Source organism: Lissotriton vulgaris, chromosome 4_1 (genome assembly GCF_964263255.1).
Source record: "Lissotriton vulgaris chromosome 4_1, aLisVul1.2, whole genome shotgun sequence".
NCBI lineage: Eukaryota > Metazoa > Chordata > Amphibia > Caudata > Salamandridae > Lissotriton > Lissotriton vulgaris.
The window spans coordinates 842,760,327-842,781,453 of record NC_141691.1 but is presented as its reverse complement, the minus strand read 5'-3'; the positions used below and the strand labels follow the sequence as shown (position 1 = coordinate 842,781,453).

The following is a 21,127-nucleotide window of genomic DNA, read 5'->3' as shown; positions in this document are numbered from 1 at the left end:
ACCAGTGGAGGGACACTAATAAAGCGAATTTATCTGTACTTGGCCGTGCACCATGTAAAGAGAAGGAAGTGACGCGTGACCAGCACTGCCCAATGAAAAGGCAGCAAAAAAGAGCGAAAATTAATCCAATGAATGGTAAGCTGTGGGTTCCAAGCCCATTAATAGACACAAGAGTCTTGCAAGCGAGAGCGAGTGCGCTAGTGCACGCTCTTGCAGGCTCGACCTAAAAATGAAACGATTCTGCCAGCCATTTGGTGCTTACCACCAATCACAGGTCTCCAAAAATGCTGATTGTATAGGCTATGCTATCAGACAATTGAAGATGGGGGCTGCACCTACATAAATAAACAGTTTACCAACTGTAACACACAGCCTCTACTTTTTGTCATCGTGTGTGTGTGTGTGTGTGTAACCTGGCATGAATTGGAAAAACACATCCCAAATTCAAAAATCGAATAATGCATCCCAAATCCAGGATACAGGGTAAAACTCTAAATGCACCATTAGTTGACCATTTTAAAACTAAAAAACATACAGAGCAAGACACAAGATTCCCCATGTTAGAACAACGAAAAGCCAGTCACAGAGCAGGAGATATGGAAAGACGTCTCCTCCAATTAGAAGCAACACCGATTTTGACACTCAGTATACCAACACAATCTCTATAAAGTGGAAGAAATAGGCAATATTGTCTACTAAATATGACTATCTGCAGTCACCAGCCCCCCTCTTGAAGGAAAGATAGCCAAAGACACTGACATTATTATTACTGTATATGAACACACTTTAGGTGCAGCAACCTACACATAGCAGTCTCACACATTGAAGTTACCAGTGCAGTCAAAGCCGCTTAATTGCTACATCGCCATTGCCTTTGGATCCTCTTGATATGCAATTGCTAGACTTATTGCTGTCAATTGCGGTTAAGATTATATGAACAGAATGGAAATCCTTTGGGTCCATATCCTATCATACATGGTGGGCTTCGGTATCTTTTCTCCGAGGGGCTCATACTTCTGTGGTGGAGAAACACTATACACCCTTTGTTTCTTGTGGCGTCTGGAGATCTCTTGATAGATATATGAACTTAGCCTTACAAGGCCTGGTGGCGCAATATCCCTTTGTGTCTTCTCCTTAACTTACCCTCCCTATTGTAGCAGGGGTCTTTTGATGAAAAACAAGGTTGTGTTTGAATGGAGTGATACTTGCCAACAAGCGTTTGAAAACATAAAGAGATATTGCACAGGCACCAAAACTACAAGGTTTTGATCCTCATGCTGAATCTATTATAACCACGGATGCAAGTGCTACTGGCATTGGTGGTGTCCTCACACAAGTATCTAATTCTCGGAATGAAGTGATTATAGCTTTTGCCTCCCGTTCATTGTCACCTTCCGAAGTAAAATATTCGGTCATAGAGCGAGAGGCATTGGCATGTGTGTGGGCCATGGAGCATTACAGAAAATATGTATGGGGAAAGAAGTTTTTACTAAGGTCTGATCACAAACCTTTGACGAAACTACTAACCACTGATGGTCTTTCCAGAGCGTCTGCCAGGATTGCTAGATTGTCGATGAGGTTACAGGATTATGTATATGATGTGCAGTATGTGCCTGGCACCAAAAATGTTATAGCTGATTTTTTAAGCCGGTTCTCTTTACCTCTCAGAAAATTAGACAATGATCCATGGAAGGATTACTGTGTGGCTGGTGTATTTGATGATGTTCCTGGTCTTTCTAAACTGGTCTGGCAGAAGGAGTACCAGAATGACGCAATTTTGCTTGAGGTCAAGGAGAAAATTGTTAATGGATGGTCTAATGAAGCTAAGGTTGATCCTAATTTAAGGCCATTTTGGGAGGTTAGAGACGAGTTAAGTGTTGAGATGGATTTTGTTTGCAGGGCAGGAAGAATTGTTCCTCCATCTGGCATCAGGAACAAGATCATCGATATTGGCCATGAAGGACACCCTGGTATAGCTCGTACCAAAAGAAACATTAAAATTTTGTATTGGTTGCCTAAAATTGACATCGATATAGGAATAAAAGTTCGTGAATGTTTCAGTTGTGAGCATGCAGACAAGACTCAGAAGACTTTGAATCCTCCTTTGTCATCTTTAGGATGTCCTAATTTACCTTGGGAATGTGTTGCGTTAGATATCCTTGAACCGGTTTGTTGGCAGGATGGTTCTTTAAGATACATTTTAGTCTTAGTTGATCTTTTCTCTAGATGGTTGGAAGTGGATATTGTTCATGTTGTGGATACTAAGGCAGTAATTAGATTTCTGGAGGGATGTTTCTTAAAAGCAGGTTTTCCAGCTTCAATTTTAACGGACAATGGCGTCCAATTTAAGTCTGAGGCTATGAAAGTATTTCTGGGCAATATTGGAATCGAACAGAAGTTTACAGCTTTGTATCACCCTAGGGGTAATTCTGTCGTTGAAAGAGTCAACAGAGTTATAAAAGGGGTTTTGCAATTGGCAAAGAGAGCTAATAAAAATTTTGAGGATGAATTGAACAAACTTATTTGGTCATATAGGATTACTATTCATGACACTGATGGTGAGAGCCCTTTCGGTTTAATGCGTGGAAGATTTCCCCATTGTAAAATCAATCCCGGTTGGATGGGCAGGAGCGAAAGGTATCATTGGGATGTTGATCGTGTTAAACACTCCATTACTGTGTCTCAAGATAAGAATAAGGAGTTTTTTGATAGCAAACATGGTACTAAAGAAGTGTCTGTGAAAGTTGGACAGTGGGCCAGAATAAAGTCTGGAAGAAGATCTGGGAAATTGGAATCCAGATTCTCGGATCCTATGCGTATCACTAAGGTTATGAGGAACACTGTTCAGTTTGAGGATGGAAGCATTCACCACATGAGTCGCATAGCTTTAGCTAAGCAGGGAATTACTTCATAAAATTGTGAGCGTGTATGTAGAGATTATTGGTGGTTGAATGTCTTTTCAAATCTAAAGGAGGGGGATGTGCAGGATGTTGTTGAACCTTTTGATCATGCAGTTGTGCCTGGAACTAGCTCTACTGTTCCTAGCTCTACGGTTCCTGAGTGGCTTAATGGTTCCCTTGTACCTCTCTGTCCTGATACGAACACTATTGTGGGTCCTTGTCCACATCATGAAGATCCTGCAGATGTTGTTTCCGATCTTCCTTCTGCAGAGGACACACATAATGCTGGTGCTATTAAGTCTAGCAGTTTTGGTAGACCTATTCGCACTCCGAGCAAGTTTGATGATTTTGTTCTTCAGTAATTATTATTTATTTTCTTTTTCTTTTGTGTTTTTAAGGAAGGGGGATGTGTAGTGATTGCTTGTTACTTTAAGACCTGGTAGAATTGTTATATGTAATGGAACCTTTATGATGTACTGTACTTTGTAAGAATGTTATGATTCAGTATGCTGTTCCCTGTTGGTACTACTGCATGCACTTTATTTCATCTGAACTTCTACTTGAATAAATATCCATAATTACTTCAAAGAGTCCGTCTTATTCATGATGAGGAGGTCACTACATCTCGATTTTTCTCTCTCGTTTGCTTTATTTATGCTTCTCTTTCTTTTTTGTCTTCCTTTCTCTCTTTATCTTGCTGATTTGATTTATACAAGTGATACAACTGATTCTCTCGTATTGCTTCTATATTGCTTTTTCCCCCATATTAATTGATATGTCGGTGATATATATGACATTGATTATATCTATTCTGATGAATGCTTATTTGTCTAATTATTTATTGCGTAACTCTCCTTTTGGTTGTATTGCTTATTATGGTATTTTAATTGTTTATATTTCTTCTCTCAAACTATTAAAGATATTAGAACAAAAAAAGCTGCTTAATTGACAATGAACGCGTCCCCGCATTGAGGCAAACTTCACTTCAGACATCTCCGCGCATAACACAACCAGGCTCCTAAGCGCACTGCACCAGGTGCTTTCACTCTATGACATCACACATAGTCCTCCATTGAGAACGACAGAAGGTTCAGACAACGAGCAATGCCTCACCTAATGGAAACCAGAAGAAGGCATTTCCGGGTACGCATCTGGGGCTCACTGCCTGTTCCTGTACGTGGTTCACTATTTGCCCCTCATACAGTACAGAAGTATGACAACCCGAACCACCAACTGGATGTGGGTAGTAAAGATTATGAGATATGGACAGTAACTCTTAAGTGACCTTGCAGTAAGTAGTGACCTTCAAGCAACAGAGCTGTACTGTGATTTCCTCCATCTTATTCAAATCATCCTTTGTCCCCTTTTCATAGCTGTCAGAACCGCTTTCAGAGGGCTACAGGGCAAGTAGGAGCTACTGGGTCCAACCTTTGGGGTTGTGGCCTTTTAAGCCTGATGTCCCGGGCCCGAAATACTATGATTCCTGAGTAACTGGGCAAAGTTTACCTCTTGAGCACTTGACTCTCAGCAGAAGTCCAGGTCGAGCAGTCCAAGGCTTCTCTAGGAAGAGGTGTGTGCAAGGTGTAGACAGACCACCCACTTAAAACATGCTCAGCAACCCCAATACATTATGCCCAGCCAGAACATTGCTTTTATGCAAAAATGTATATATTTTTTTGAACACTAATTCAAATACAGCACACAACAAATAATGAACACAGTCATCGTGAGGCCAGTCCTCTAGCGTTACTTGGGTATGTCCCTGAGTCCAAATCCCTTAAGAAAGGACGGTGGTTATTCTCCATTCATGTGAGGAGATTGACATTAGGCCCCACTAGAAAGTACAAGTCTTAGAAGTCCCACAATGATTTCTTACAATTCAAAGTGTTCCTGCACAGTACCGATTTAAATCGGAGCAAGTTCCCTCAGAGGCTCGATGGTCCGGCAATTAGTCTTACCTGTTCTCACTTGGAGTTTTGGTTCAGCAGGCTCAGGTGTGCATCAGACACCTGGCAGTAAGCAGTAGTCACAATGCTGCAGCGAGGCGGCAGGCACCCACGACACTCCTGAGTCAGGCGGGCAGTCTTGCATGCTTCTGGGTTTTGGAATGGGAATAGATGCACCTCTATTGCAGATCACAACCTAAAATGCTACTCTGGCATGTGCTGGTATAGTGTGACAGCCCTTTTCTTCATTATGCCCCCATCATAGCAACAAGGCTAGCGGTAATGCGCACACACCAAGTGATGCACATGTGCTTTGTTGTGACATGAAGTGGCCGAGAACCGAGAAAGAAGCAACGCGTCAGAAGAAGGTAGCGCCGGGTATGCCACGTACCCCTGCACCTCCACACTGCGGAGAACGTGTCCCGCTACAATGACGCTGTGGCACTGAAGAAGAACCCTTCAGACTTCTGCAGCACAAAACAAATAAAAAAGACTGCAGTTAATCACCTTCACCACACCGATGTGTGAGGAACTATCTTCTCGTCTTCTGCAAGCCAACTTTACCCATTGAATGCAGTACTGACTTTTTTCACCCTTGGGTGCAACATGACGCTCCTCATCACCTACTAAGAGCCCTGATGAAGACCTTTACAAAGTTTCCCTCCTGTCAAGATTTTCTTTAAGGTCGAAACGCGTAGGCTCATCTTTGGTGCCAGGAGGAATATATGCCATATGATCCAACTAAACCATTGGGACATACAGTGAGAGATGCATCTCACCACGAGGCATTAAAGAACTTTCGCAACATATGACTTTCCCTGGCATACCACAGGACAATTAACTTTCCCGTTTGAGGGACAAATCAATAACATCCCCCCGGGATAGCAATACAATCTCCTTGAGATTTACAGTAGGACCTAAACACATCATTTGTAAATAAGATACTGTTGATACATGTATTCACTTTTCTTTTTATTTGTGGATTGTTTATATTTGAATTTATTAAGTGTTTCCACTTATTTTGCCACTGTTTGTTTCACGTTGACCAAATCTAATAGCCAGTAAGCTATTTTTTGTCATTATCGAATGTATTTTCTGATGTAAGGAGACAATCAAAATTGAGTTGTTCACACCCAATGTGTACCCACTTGAACCTTTAAATAATGTGCTAAAAAACAAGAGCATTCACTGTCAATAAATAGGACGTGAATAGAAAACAACTTGTGTGATCCATGGTGTCAGAGGCTTTGTGCATTTAACTATATTTACTTCGATTCCTGCCTCTGATTCCCTAAACAGAATCAACCCCCTGTTACCTTGTAAAATGAAGTGGCCGATAGTCCTCTTCCTTGTCACAGAGCTGTACCAGGCGGCAACCCTTATCTGCACCTCAGCCCCTACCTGGCATATGGGGGTCCCGAGTAGTGCATTCTCAACTTTTGCCCCCTCAGGTCACTGCACTAGCTGTGGCTCACTATTTGCCACAACACTGCACCAAGGCGATGGCCCATAGATTCACCATTGTCTCCGCCTGTCAATGGGGGCCACATACAGCAGCCCTCAGGCTGGTGGCCCTATCAATGCAATGGTCGTCAAATAGCACCCTGAATCTCATACTCTGCTTTAGGGATCTACTCAACAGGATCCCCACTGGACCACTCTCATTCCAGCCTCTCTCCTACACCTCACAGGGCCTGAGCAGGTAGGCAAATACTGGTGCTTGCAAGTGGCCCTGATTTGGCTGGGCAATGTCCCCTCACCCAGCTGGGAGACTGACATATCTCAGTCCACAGTCCTGGTCACAACAAGAAGATGCCATGCTGAGCTTCTCCATGCTGATGTACAGTCCAGTTTAACAATTTTTGGAAGCTCAAACTCCCATGTTATAATTCATTTCCAGACACATATGCTAAGTCTTTGAAGTTTATGATGTGGGGGTTCCCCTCTGAAATGCCAACTCTTCTGTTCTGTCATTTGTCGATGAGGCACTCGTCACAGCAGGAGAGATTCCAGATTTGATAGCCCTGCAAACAGGCCTTAAATGTGGCTAGAATATCCTATCTGGATGTCAACCCCACTGATATATGCCTATCAAAATGTTACCAAGACCCCCAGCTCTAATATTTATAATTCCGTTATCAGAAACATCTCTTTCCTGATATGTACCTCGGCCCTACTGACAAATGACCTTTACAGGATCGAAGAACACTTTTGAAGTGCTCAAGAGAGCCCGGCTGTCCGTTCTCAAGTGTTTGCTCCATCTAGCTCTCGGGAATGCAGGCAATCTTCAAGTCTGTCTGGCATGGATCCTCCAACTCCTCATGGCTCTCTGAGGCGCTAGGCTTCCAATATAGAACCCAAAAGCCTCCATGTACTGTACAATACACAGGCACACATACATCACAGAATGCACACAATCATGCACACGCTGCACTTTTGCCACATAATGTGGGTGAAGAGTGAGGTATCTAAACAGTAGCAGAACTTTACACCCTCGGGGAGGAAAGGCGGAGATTCCACACCAGAAACTCCACCTGAGTGTTGGAAGATAATACTTGTAACTTACCTTTGGGAATACCGAAAAGTAGGAAAGTTAGACTTTTGAGGCCCTTTGTCTTAATTTTTTTTTCTTTACAATTGTTTATTATTGTGTGAATGATTCAACATCAGAACCGCAATTAGGCTGTGTTTAATTGTACAGTAATTTTCTACTATTCATGGCAGAAAAGGGTTCTTTTCTGTAAGTTCCTATATAAAAGACATCCCTATCTGCACCCATCTTCCCACTTCCCTATATCCTCTGCAAAGCCGCACAATGAATCCTTAAACTTTCCTTCTATCCTTCCTACTTCATGGTGAGAATCTCAACACAAATTGCAATCAACCTATAATACTCTTCCTCTCTTGCAGTTGCTCGCACCCACCATACCTTTCCAAAGACTCCTTCACACACCTCAACTCCCATAACCACTACACCAGGAGAAAGGAGTGCTCCACACTTACTCAGAAAGCTTAATTTCCCTTTTTCTGGTACATTACTTGAGCACTAGTAGCCACTTTCTTTTATCCTGTGATGGTGTGGTGCTGATTATTCGCACATCATGGTCCATAAGATTACTCCGTTCTATACCTATTCTGAGCTTTAAGTTTTGAAGCACTCACCTCTGTTTATTTCTCTATTAATATATTTATACTCTAGGGTCCACCTGGTCCTGTGACTTCATTTATTGAAATCTTCTGGAATTGTCTGTTCTGTTAATCACAAAATCATCATGTTATATTACACTGGCCTGGATATAACAAATTAGATTAGTGACCCACCTCAATTCTAGGGATAATTGATTGGTTCTGCTTGGTCCACTGGGATTCTTCTAGATACCCTTGAAATCCACCCAATGAATTGAGCAAAACATTTGTTTAAATGATTTTGTAACTAAGAATGAGCCTTCACCTAACATGTTTGTGTGAACTAGATCATGTTTCTGTTACCTAGCCAGATAGTAAGTTTCACTGTTCACTCTTTAGTTGGTCTTCAACATCACACACTGAAAAATAATCTTTCCAAGCTTCTAGAGGGGCGCTGATTGAAATACAGAGATTGTTATATCTTACAGCCACATGTAGTTCATTTTAGACAGTACCATAGAAGTGAATTAGATCTTTTGGGCGTGTTGTGTGACCTCAAAGCTTACGGTGATGTAGGTAGTGCTCAACTTAATTCTTGTAGGCTTAGCAGAGATGTTCAATGCATTCGGTGCCTTCAATGGTCACCTCATCCTTGGGCACCTGTTGGACATCTGGGTGGCTATGTTGGACTTGGCCCTGTTTGCAGGGTCTTCCCTAAACTTTTTTTTTTTTTTTTTTTTTTTGCCTTTCTCCTAGCCTTTTTTCTGACATGGTGTTGGTGGTTTTAGGACACTGGGCACTTTAGCACTGCTGTCCAGTGTAAAGTGCGTCTGCTCTCTGTGATAAATGTGATAAGATTGGTCTACACCTGTTTGGCCTATTTAATTTACCTGTCAGCACCTTGTAAAGTGTTATCTCATATACCCAGGCTTGGTAAATGAAATGCTACTGGTAGGCTTGCAGCTCTGATTGCGCCACCCCCCAAAGTGGCCTTTCAAACCTATCTCAGGCCTCTGCCATTGCAGGGCCTGTGCACGCAGTGTCGCTGCCGCTGTGAAGTGGCACCTAAAGTGTGTGCCATGTCCGTGACCCCCCTTTTACTACATGTCAGTCACCCCTAAGGTAGGCCCCAGCTAGCCCTATGAGCAGGGTGCATTGTAGGTAAAAGCTAGGACATGTACCTTAAGTGTGTGACATGTCCTGGTAGTGACAAACAGCCATTTTGATTTCTCACTACTGTGGGGCTGCCCTCCCATAGGAATGCATTGAGGATTCCCTGATAAGTGTTTCAGTGGGAATTCCTGTTATGAGAGGAGCAGCGTGGTCAAGTTTGGTATGATTGGAATGGCGATAACAAATGCTACGCAATGGTGTGCGCAAATTTATTTAAACTATTTTAGAAATGCCACTTTTAGAAGTTGGCAATTCTGTGTGCTATGTTTCTTTCTGCCTGATGTGAATTGCATGTCTGGCTTTTGAGTGACTGGGGCTGGGTGGTGTGTGTGGCTCCAGGATGGGCAGGGTGAGTCAGGGATAGACTGAATGGGACATCTACATTTTTAGTAGTGGGAGGAGAAATCCCTGGTCCCTGAATAGGAAGGTGCCTGCCCTAGTGAATGCTTGCCCCACCAAGCCCTGTACTCTACACACAAAGGAAAATGTCCTATAAATGTAGGGGCTATGACCCCAGAAGGGTGTGCTTGTACTTACTTGGAGGGGACCCTCTGCCAGGAGGACCCAGCTGCTGTCTCCTGGGGGTCCCTGCATGCTGGCCTGCCTGGCTGCGCTGGGCAGTGCTCTCTCCACCACCAAGGACACTCTGCTGGCTGGAGCTGTTGCTCAATATCGCCTTGTGAGTGCTATTTTATTGTTGCCCAGCCTTTGCCCTGGGACTATTGAGGGCATAGCGCCTCCTGCGCACTCTATTTTCCCAGAGGAGATTTTGAGCTCTGCAGCACAGAGCTGCAACGTACCTCAAGGGAATCCTAACTGGGGGATTCCCCCTCCTGAGTGCCAAGAGGACGAGGTGGCAGTGGCGTACGGTGAGGTAGCAGGGTTCCCATGCCCCGCAACATAGCTAACGGCAAAAAGGAAACCGGCCTGCCAACTGGAGCCTCCCTGAGGAGAAGAGCGGAGTCCCTGGACTGCCGGTGAGTGGGGGCTGAGGTGGGAGCAGTTGCCTTGTGCTCCCAAGGCCCGGTTGGGGCCAGTGCGTTTGTTCTCCCCCAGCTGCACCACAGATTGCGGGCAGCTGCAATGGTAGTGCACTTTTGTTCAGAAGTAACGGAGTGGTGCCCAGGTTCACATTGGCATCAGCTGCACCACGAGTGATTTTCAGTTGAAAGTCCCAGTGGGAGACTCGCAGGGCACAGTGAGTGCCAGGCCTGTTGGTGCTTTTCCACAGCTATACCGCCGTCGCGGACAGCAGCAACGTTTGGGCACATTTGAGTTTGAGTCCCAGTGGAGGACAGAGGGCACAGTGAGTGCCAGTGCCCATCTTTTTGGCTTCACAGCTGCAATGCAATTAGCGGCAGCTGCAACGTTTATGCCGTGCATTGCGCACTTTTCGTTATTGCCGCATTGGCAGCTGAGCCCTGACTTTCCTGAACATAGGGCATTGGAGCCCTAGAGACGGCCAATTGGCCTGGGGGTCAGTTGAAGGTTGGTAGGGTGCAAAGACCCTATTGTGATTTATGCCTCTAATAATATGATGCCTCATGTGATTGCATAATGTGACTTATGGGATGTGACTTATGCACCCTGTTTTTATTCCTCTAATGATGTTATGCTGGTGAGGTTATGGCGTAATGTGGTTATGCTTAGGAGGGTGTTTATGCTGGGGAGGCCTAATGCGTAATGTGTTTATCCTTAGGAGGGTGTCTATGCTTATGAGGTTTGGGGCCTTAGGCCTTTTATGCCTATCGTGATAATTCTGAGGTTATTATTGTACCAGTAGTTACTGGTTGTGTTTTACAGTTACTCACCTGTTCTGATGGTTTTGACCGTGGCCCGATTGACCTGGTCCTGTATATAATCTCCTGTGAATATTGCCCGTGCCAGTTGGCACAGTGTAAATGTCTGATTATGTTTCTAATGTGTTTATGACAATACAAAGGCTATTTTTTTATATAACCTTATGGTGTGCCTAGTTTGTTGCTGCTGTGTGTGTGTTGCGCAAATGCTTTACATATTGCCTCTGGGATAAGCCTGGCTGCTCGTGCCAAGCTACCAAGGGGGTGAGCAGGGGTTATCTTCTGTGTGTAACTTACTTGCCCTGACTAAAGTGGTGGTTTCTGCCTGGCTTTGGCGCAAACCTTAGCTAACCAGAAATCCCATATCTAACACTGATGTACCCTGGAATCTGTACAGTTTTTTTTTATACCAAACAACTCCCAATCAATGATGCTTTTCTCCTTAATTTCTGAACCCTGCAATCTTACACATACTGTTCCAAGTATCGGCCGGTCTCCATATTCATTCGACATTTATATGAGGCTGATTTAATCCACTCATATGCATTTTATGTATTCTTAGGACACTCAATTTATCGTCCATCTGAATACCACTGTGTCTTAAACCAATGCTTTTAAATTGTGCCTCAGCTAGGTCCGGAAGTGAAAAGCAGCACCAGGACAAACCTCAATGACAGTAAAACCGAATTCCTGCAAGTCAAGTCTTCTCCTCTTCCATCAATTATCATCTTTTGGCCTAATAAAATTGTTTCTGCCATTCACTATTCAAGTCTGTGTGTACCTTGAGAATTCAAATAAAGTCAGATTTTAGTCTACCTGCTCAAGTTTCCTCAGTTGCGCAGTTTCCATATGCATGTTTTGTATGCGCAACTTGAGAAAAATGTGTTGGCTCACAAGTAGACTGTTCCAATTGTTAATATCATCTCCTACTGGCCAACTAATTAAAACCTTTCAACTTATAAAGCTCCATGTGGTGAGTAAATCAGATTTGCTTGTGCCAGACCTTGAGTGCATGCTCTCTACTGTTTTCCCGAGAAGTGTCACAACAGTAATATATTTCATTGTACTGTAAATGTACATGTATTTATATAGCGCAAATCACTGACCGAGGTCGGTATCTAAGCGCTCGCTTAGGGAACCCGTCCTGGTATTCCCCTGTGAGATAACCCCGGCAGGGTATCCACAATGTGAAAACCAGGCATCCCGCCGCAAGGGGCTGTTGTGGAGATTAAGCAAGCTATTGCCCAGAGTGTGAACCCATGAGTCGAGAAGGCACCGGAGCGAGAATTATCGAGCCCGTGGAATTTTTTAGCCCAAGTCCCGCCAAGGCGGGGAATTGAACCCTGGTCCAGGACCGATCTCAGCTTCCGGGTCTGCCACCTCTAACCCCTGAGCCACACTTCTCCACTGCACTGTACTGTCTAACAAGCAGTATATAGAGTTCTTCTACATTGTTTAAATGGCTTCCTCTGCTTTATATTTCCTGTCAGACCCTTTGATAGTTAGGAGCTATGTGGATCAAAAAGTCTAAAATTGTTTGCCGACATAATCCATACGTGCTCCAGTTTTTGGAATACAGTTTTGTGGCCCTTTAAACTGATCCCTTCCTTTCTTGCTCTTGTTGTCATCTCAAATCCTGCCTGTTTATAGTTTATTTTTAAATGAGTTTGTACGCTTTTTGTATTCCTCTCTTTATAGTTAGTGCTATGAAACTCCAGGGTAAAGGAGCTTTATAAGAGCTTCTTAGAACTAACATTATCATCGCTGAACTTCCAAAGCCAACTCTGGTCCTGTCTAATACCTCTCTCAGTTCATACATCCACCTCCATTAGAAACACCCACCTACACCTAACCATTTTAGACCCAAAAGCAGAACCACTCAAGACTTTACTTTTTAGGCCCTAGCAGTTTATATCTGAAACTCCAGACTGATGATAATGACACCACTCCTACTTTATTTGAAATATATTTTTAGCCAACAACAAGATGCAACCCCAAGTGAATTCACAGCTTTCTCTCCAAGACACCCTTCAGCCAAACCCATATTGTCCATCCTACAGGTCTTGGCAATATTCCAAACCAGGCTGCCGTCTGACAACATGGTTACCCCAGTAATCTAAGTGTTCTGCTCCCTCTCCCAAGATCTACCACAACACCAACCACCAACAACATTTATTCCTTTGCAATACTCCCAATTCCTTATTCACAAGAAGACCAAAACAAGATATTTAAACAATCACAGAATAACCGCCTGTTGCCATTTTCCAAGGTGCAGAAGTATAAAACCATCAATATGCATTAGGGTGCACTATGCCGACAACACTCGTTAAACTGAAGATTGGAACACCTATGAAATCTATCACATATCTTGGGCAGGTGCATTACAGGGATAAACCTCAGGATGTGGCTAAATCACTTAAAATTCTCCTGGATGAAAGTGAAGAAAATGCCCCACTGCTGCATTGATTATCACCTGACCAACAGTATAAGAACCGTCCCCCAAACATCCCAAAACAATCTTTGTACACATGAAAGAAATACCATGAAGCAATTTTCTGTAGTCAGGAACTGCTTCTGTCAGCAGCAGAGTTAAGTAAATATTATCGTTTCTGTGCTCTGGATCAAAAGTAGTAGCCATTCTCACAGTACTCAGTTTCAACAAATCCTCAAGGAGATTTCTATTCTTTGGATCCACCTCTGCCTCCATGCCATCTAAGATAATTTTTCTTTCTGGAAAAATGGAAAAATTGTCTCTTCCCCCCCCTAAATCTCCTACTGTTACACAAAGTGCATCAATTAAAATTCACCAGTTACTGAGAGGCCCACTTGAGCGTTTCAACAGACTTCAGAATCAAGAAGCTGGCAATTTTTTCATCTTACAAATGCTAACTAGCAGAAAATAGTTAAAACTTTAGTTTTTACTGATTGAAATTAAAATTGAGTAGGTGTATGAATAAACTGGAAAATGTAGTGATTTCATATAGACAAATTTAGAATCAATATGTTGACTTTCCAAACTGTATTTGACAGATTCCTGTGTATAGGGGAGTGGACACACCGATACTTGGAGATCGTATCCATGCATCTTATTTCCATGGAAAGGATGGCCTGGGTGACGTTCCAGATCCAGATGCCCCTGGAATTGAAAACATCCAGAAAGAACATGCAGTAGATGCCATGCTCAAACTGGCTACCAAACATGCTGGACAGGTAAGACATGAAATCATTGGTATTTAGTTTTTTTAATCTATTTTGTTAGTTGGTCAGTTGTTCAGTCATGATGTCTGCGTTTTGGATCTTCAAATGTATGTATATGGGAATTTACAGATGATCTGTATCAAGAAAACATTATCAATCTTCAGCAAACTCATTGTCCCAAGGCCAAATAAGGTCACACAAAGGTAGCATATGCCATTTACTATTGCATGAATGTTAAAGTGGTATTACTGCCTCTTTCCCTCAAAAGACCCCAGTCAGTTTTATGCTGTAGGACTGCATCATCTTGGAGCTTGCACTAGAAGCCACAGACTACCATTCAAGCAGCCTCATGCATTGTCATATTTAACCGTTGAACTAGTGATTGATAATCACCAGAAAGCCAAAGGAATAGACAATTAGGAACTTTTGGAAACTTTAAAAGGTTTATTAACATATACAATCTCAATATTGGCATTAGCACTGGAATATGGAAGCCATTTGCCACCCCCTAAATGCTTTACCAGGGTTTTTAATCAGCTAGGTGTTATGGAATATGTTTTTAGCTGTCCTTTTCTCAAGTGAACAATTTCCCTTGCACATCGTGGCAGTAGGGATTAAGGCATTACATTGTGACAAAAAAATTTAATTGTTGGAAAAGTCAGTTCTTAATGGGTCTTCTAAACCACAATGATGTATTTATTTATGGGTTTGTAACGCGCGGGAATCACACCCGAAGGTGTATCTCCGCGCAGTGCTGTCTGAGGGTGCAGGGAGAGGTAAGCTCTAGTACTGGAACAGAGTGGTCTTAAGACTCTTCCTGAATAATGAGTGGCTGGTACACTGCCTAAGGGAAAAGGGAAGGCTGTTCCATAGACGGGGACCCATAACAGAGAGGGCACGTCCTCCCTGTCTGGTCTTGCTGAAACGGGGAATCTGCACTAGGAGCTGGTTACTGGAACGCAGGTTACGTGAGGGGCGATGATAGACACATTTTTCGGCTAGATAGGATGGCCCTAGATTATGCAGACTTTTGTGCACCACACAGCAGGTCTTAAATTCCACCCGTTTCCGGATGGGCAGCCAGTGGAGCAGTTTAAGAAGGGGCCGGGAGGGAGTTCTGGGAGGAGCATTTGCCACCAGGCGTGCAGCGGTATTCTGTAGCACTTAGAGTTTGTTTAACACTCCTTCATTGGCCGCTAGGAGAAGACCGTTACAGTAGTCCAGGCGACTCAACACGAGGGCCTGAACCAAGGTCTTTCTCGAGCTGTCGGGGAGAAGAGGGAACACCTTCCGAAGGAGGCTGATGACATGGAAGCAGGACCCCACCGTAATGTTGACATGATGTACAAGTGTGAGGTCGTGGTCAAGGCGGACCCCCAGATTTTTCACCACCTGTTTAGGGGAGGGGGCCTCTCCCAAACTAGTGGGCCACCAGTCAGGAGTCCACAAGATCTTAGCTTCCCCGAACAACATGACTTCAGACTTTCCCACATTACACTGGAGAAAGTTTTTGGCCATCCAGCTGGCGACCGCCGTCATGCCACTCGAGAGCCTGTCTTACCTCAGGGGTAAAGGTTTTAAAGGTAAACAGCAACTGAGTGTCATCGGCGTATGAAATGGGTACAAACCCGTACGACCTCATAATGTTAGCCAAAGAGGCAACATAAACATTAAATAGCGTTGGGCTAAGGCAGGAGCCCTGCGGGACTCCTCTAGTGATTTTAGAAGGATTGGAACTGAAAGTGCCCATGTTCACCTGCTGGGTACGTTCTGTAAGGAAGCTGGTGAACCACGCCAAGGCAGATTTTTCTAGGCCGATCTCCTCTAGTCTTCTTAGAAGAGTGGTGTGTGATATTGTGTCGAATGCTGCGGACAAGTCCAACAGCACCAACACCACAGACAGACCCCTGTCCAAGGACATACGTATAGTATCCGTAACCGAAAGAAGAGCAGTCTCGGTACTATACTTTGGCCTGAACCCTGATTGGGAATGGTCCAAGCAGCCGGTCTGCTCAATAAAGCTGGAGAGGTGAAGGTTGACGTGTTTCTCCATCAGTTTGCTGACAAACGGCAAGAGGGAGATGGGCCTCAAGTTGGACATATCAGACCAAGGGACGGAGGTGTTTTTCCTTATGGGCTTAACCAGGGCATTTTTCCACTCCAGAGGAACTAAGCCTTCAGATAGCGAGCGGTTAATCAGGGTCTGAATAGTGGGACTAAGAACGTTCCCTATGAGATGCATCACTCGGGCAGGAACAAGGTCCGCCGGGCAACCCGATTTAATAGTGCCAATCAGAGAATTGACCTCGTCCAGACTGATCTCAGGAATGCAGGACAGTTTAGTAGGGCCAGATTCAACAGTCTCTAGCTGAGCGCTTGGAAAGGAATCACTAGTATCGACCAAATTAGTAGATTGAGCAATTTTTTGGTAGATAGTCGATTTTATTCAAGAAGAACCCAGCAGTGTCATCACACAGTTGTTGGGACACCGTCTCTGGACTTTCACAAGCAACAGGCTTGGTGAAGGTTTGGAGAACCTGATAAAGTATTTTAGGGTCATTGCCTGCCTCCGATAGTTGAGTAATAATATGGTCTTTACGAGCAGCTCTGATGTTTCTGTGATAGGATCTCATGGCAGAGTGGTAGCGAAATTTGTCTACTACAGTATGGGAGCTTCTCCAGGTCTTCTCCAACTTCCTACATACTTTCTTTTCAGCACGCAGTAGGTCAGAGTACCATAATTCCTGCCTGTGGTTAGACCGCTGGTTACAAACTCGTAAAGGGGCAATGAGATTAACTGCCGTGTTCAGAGCAGCATTATATTTGGAAAGGGCCATGTCCGGGGTATCCGAGGTGGAGATGTCCGGGGAGACAAAGATGTTTTTAAAGGCCTCCACGGACACCTTGTGCCACTGCCTGCGCCGTAAAGGGAGAGGAGTGGGTTGTGGGCGATCCTCAATAAGAGTTGGGAGGGTAAAACCTATCACAAAATGGTCAGCCCACTCCACCTGAGTGGGAGGATGACAGGTCAACATATGTGAGTTAGACAAAATTAAGTCGAGAGTGTGACCAGCACGATGTGTGGGGCCCTCATTGCACTGTTTGAAGCCCAAAGTTGCTAGATCTGCCAGCAAGGTTTGTGCTTCTACATTGTCTACCAGTTCACTGTGGATATTAAAGTCTCCAAGGAGTAGGAAGTTAGTCCCCATGCTGATATGGGGAGCCAGCGTCTCCATAAGGATTGTGGAGGCATCTGTGCAGGGGCCCGGGGGACGATACACCAATGCCCCCTTCCAACTGGTCTCCAATTGTGAGCTGATTTTGAAGACCAGGATTTCAATATCACTGGTACTGCATTGGTCCAGGATAGTGACGGTGGAGGTGTCCTTATAAATAATGGCTACCCCCCCGCCGGTCTTGACAGGGCGGTCCAGTCTAATTATCTTGTATCCCAGAGGGATCCCCAAAGTAATAGCTGGGACCAAATGGGGTTTGAGCCAGGTCTCAGTACAGAAACAGTAATCAGGGAGGGCAGAGTGAATCAAGTCCCAAACCTCCGATTCTTGAACGATTTCCAGCAAGTAATTCTACTGTGTGAGAAACTATATGGAAAAGATTTCTCCAGGTTCTCAATTTTTAATAAAGTGTGACAGTTCTAGGAAGAGGATCTCACCTTTGTGTCAGTGTATTTTTTTAAGACATAGGGTATCCATTTTCAGAGAGAAATGAAGGACCTTCCTTGTTTAAAGCTCAGTCGGCTCTATACAGAGACTCAAACTGATCATTTGGTGCATCATGGATTAATGTAGGTTCAATTGGCCTGATGAGAGATGAGCATGCTTCCCTAATCCTTTCACAAGACATTGCAATCTTTTGAACCAATTGAATTTTATGACTGAGATCCTTTGAGCTAAGCAGCTACATATCATTAATGTGGTGTGATGATGCAAATGGATTTATGATGTGTATGTGTGTTTATGTGTGTTACTTGGGTGTATGCGTGTCTGTGTGTGTAGATATGGAGTGAGGGCGATAGATATGAAGTGAGGGCGATAGATATGGAGTGAGGGCGATAGATATGGAGTGAGGGCGATAGATATGGAGTGAGGGCGATAGATATGGAGTGAGGGCGATAGATATGGAGTGAGGGCGATAGATATGGAGTGAGGGCGATAGATATGGAGTGAGGGCGATAGATATGGAGTGAGGGCGATAGATATGGAGTGAGGGCGATAGATATGGAGTGAGGGCGATAGATATGGAGTGAGGGGGATAGATATGGAGTGAGGGGGATAGATGGAGTGAGACTGGTTTCGGGGATTCAACCCTCTTCAGCCAGGATAGCTTGATTCCAGTGGCATCAAACGATGGATTTAGGCCCAGATCTCTGTACTGGGGTGAATGCATGACATTTTTCTGCATTCTGTCTGTCAAATGCTCTTTTGGCATTTGTCACCCCAAGTGGGACGAGTATGCTCAGATGTGAGTCCTGTGCTCTCCATGCCACTGGAGTCAAGCTATCCTGACTGATGAGGGCTGAAAAGCCCAAACCCAGTCCTAGGATGCTTGTTTCCAGTCCAAGGAGGACCTGGCCTGGCAGTTCGGGTTGGAATGTTCCCATTGGGCGCAGGGTCAAGACTAATTTGCATATGGCTGGGTCCAAACTGGAATGGCATGGTGAGCAAAAGAACAATGGATTTAAGCCCAGATCTCTGTACTGGGGTGAATGTATGTCATTGTTCTGCATTCTGTCCATCAATTGTTCTTTTTTGCATTTTGTTATTTAGAGTATTACCCTGTGAGCTGAAAATGAAGGAGGAAATCGGGAAGGATAAGGTGCAGGGATATGTTCAGTCCAAGCAAATGCCTATCTAAGTTTAGAGTGCAAAATCTCACCAGTATAGTCTTCTTGTGTGAAACGAGTGACCGCATAATGATGAGAAAAGGAGGTAGGAGCTAAAGTAAAGAATTAGCAGATGAGGATGGATCATGATCTCGAACAAGTTAGCGGGATGCAAAATGTGCTGAGGTGTCCATCATGTATAAAAGCCCCAAATCTATCAGTTTTCCCTGTGTACATTATGAATGGTGACCTCACAAAGATGGCTCTGTCCTCCACATTTCCTATGGGCTAACGTTTTGGAGACTTTCAGAGTTTGTTTCATTTTAGCGCATACAAAGTCCTTATAAGTTGATCACAAGAGTAAGATCTTGACTGGCTGTGGCAACATACGTAAATGAAGAGACTGCCACCATCTTATTCTGCCCTAAAATGATAGATTCAACTGTGCCCATTTCACACTATCCACATCAGTTCTGACTATGAATGGTTCCAGGTTTTCTGGATTCATTCTGTTCAGACCTCTGTTGATGTAAAGCCCAAGGTATTTTAGTGCTCACATTTTCACTGCATCCTATAATCTTCAATGATGGATTTATTTGTGGTTTGGAATAGTGCCTCACTCTAGTCCCAGTTGGCTTCATAGCCTACTTGTTCTGAGAACTCAAACTATGTATATAGCAAACACATATTTGCTATATACATACATGGATACCATGCTGGGCACCCCTGAATTAAATGGATCAAAGACCACCCATAACAAATTGGAAAATTGAACTATTTATAACTGTTTCCTTCATAATTATGTTTGTTATATCTAGTTATTAAAAAGGTTAACATACAAGTCTCCATATTGCACGTGTTAAGTCCGAGGAGCCATAACATAGATGTGCATTGGTTTCCGCCCCGCACACTCTACGGAGTCCGTAGTACTTTCGGTCCTTGACAACCTCGGAGGGAATGGATACTAACCAGACCCAGGCCTTGGTCCTCCTCGATCTCTCAGCCGCCTTTGACACGGTTGATCACACCATCTTACTTTCCCGTGTCAAGGCGGCGGGGATCGGGGGTACCGCCCTGCTATGGTTGTCCTCCTTCCTGAGGGACCGCACCCAGGCGGTCCGCCTGGGTGATTTTTCTGCGGACTTCCGGAAAGTTCAGTGCCGGGTCCCCCAAGGTTCCTCCCTTTCACCCCTTTTGTTTAACCTTTACATCGCCCCTCCTTTTTTTTCACTGCAGCAAATGGAGGTCACCGTATATAATTATGCGGATGACCTCCAACTCTTCTTTAATCTGTCTTCTTCCCCTTCTTCTGTCTTTAATTTTCAATCTATTATGATTCACATCCGAGACTGGATGAACCACAACCATCTGAAACTCAACCCAGACAAGACTGAGCTGGTGTTGACGGGTGGTTCATCCAGTCCCTGGTCTTCTCTGTTTTGGCCCCCTTCCCTAGGCTCTCCACCTGTCCCCTCCACCTCAGTAAAAACACTAGGCATCAAACTCAATTCCCAGCTCACCCTTCACTCCCAGGTTAGTTCTGTGGTGTCTTCTTCCTTTCTTTCACTCCGCACTATACGCAAGGTGTCCCGTTTCTTTTCTTTTGACGCTCTTAAACTGATTACCCTGGCAATGGTCATCTCCCGCCTGGATTACGGCAACGCCCTATATGCTAGTATACCTGCATATAGCTTAAGGCGGTTGCAGCAGATCCAGAACCAGGCGGCGCGCCTGGTGTTCAAATTGCCAAAGTCTCACCACGTCACTCCCCTCCTCAAGTCTCTACATTGGCTCCCAGTCCGTGAACGTGTCCAGTTTAAGCTTGCCTCCATCACCTTACAAGCTCGACTGGGCACGGCACCGGCTTTTATCTCATCTGAGATCATCCCCTATGTTCCTACCAGGAACCTGTGTTCATCCACTCAATCCCTTCTCACAGTCCCGCGGTTCCGGAGGAAGAAATGGGGAGGATCGAAATTTGCGACCCTTGCTCCACTCTTTTGGAATTCCCTGCCTCCAGAGCTTAGAGCCTCAACTCTTTATCCGCAATTCCGGAAACAGCTCAAAGCTCATCTGTTCACCAAATTCTTCAATTAGTCCACCAGCAGTCCTGATTTCTCTAACTTAGTTCTGCCACTTCCA

At 44.3% G+C, this 21,127-nt stretch overlaps 1 protein-coding gene across 1 annotated transcript in view; it reads left to right on the top strand.

The window, feature by feature from the left end:
* LOC147722658 (uncharacterized) overlaps nt 1-21,127 on the top strand; it is a 132,243-nt gene that overhangs the window by 44,760 nt on the left and 66,356 nt on the right. Inside the window, exon 2 of the mRNA XM_086965162.1 lies at nt 13,975-14,154. Coding sequence (XP_086821288.1) covers nt 13,975-14,154 — 180 coding nt within the window. The remainder of the gene's footprint in view (nt 1-13,974; nt 14,155-21,127) is intronic.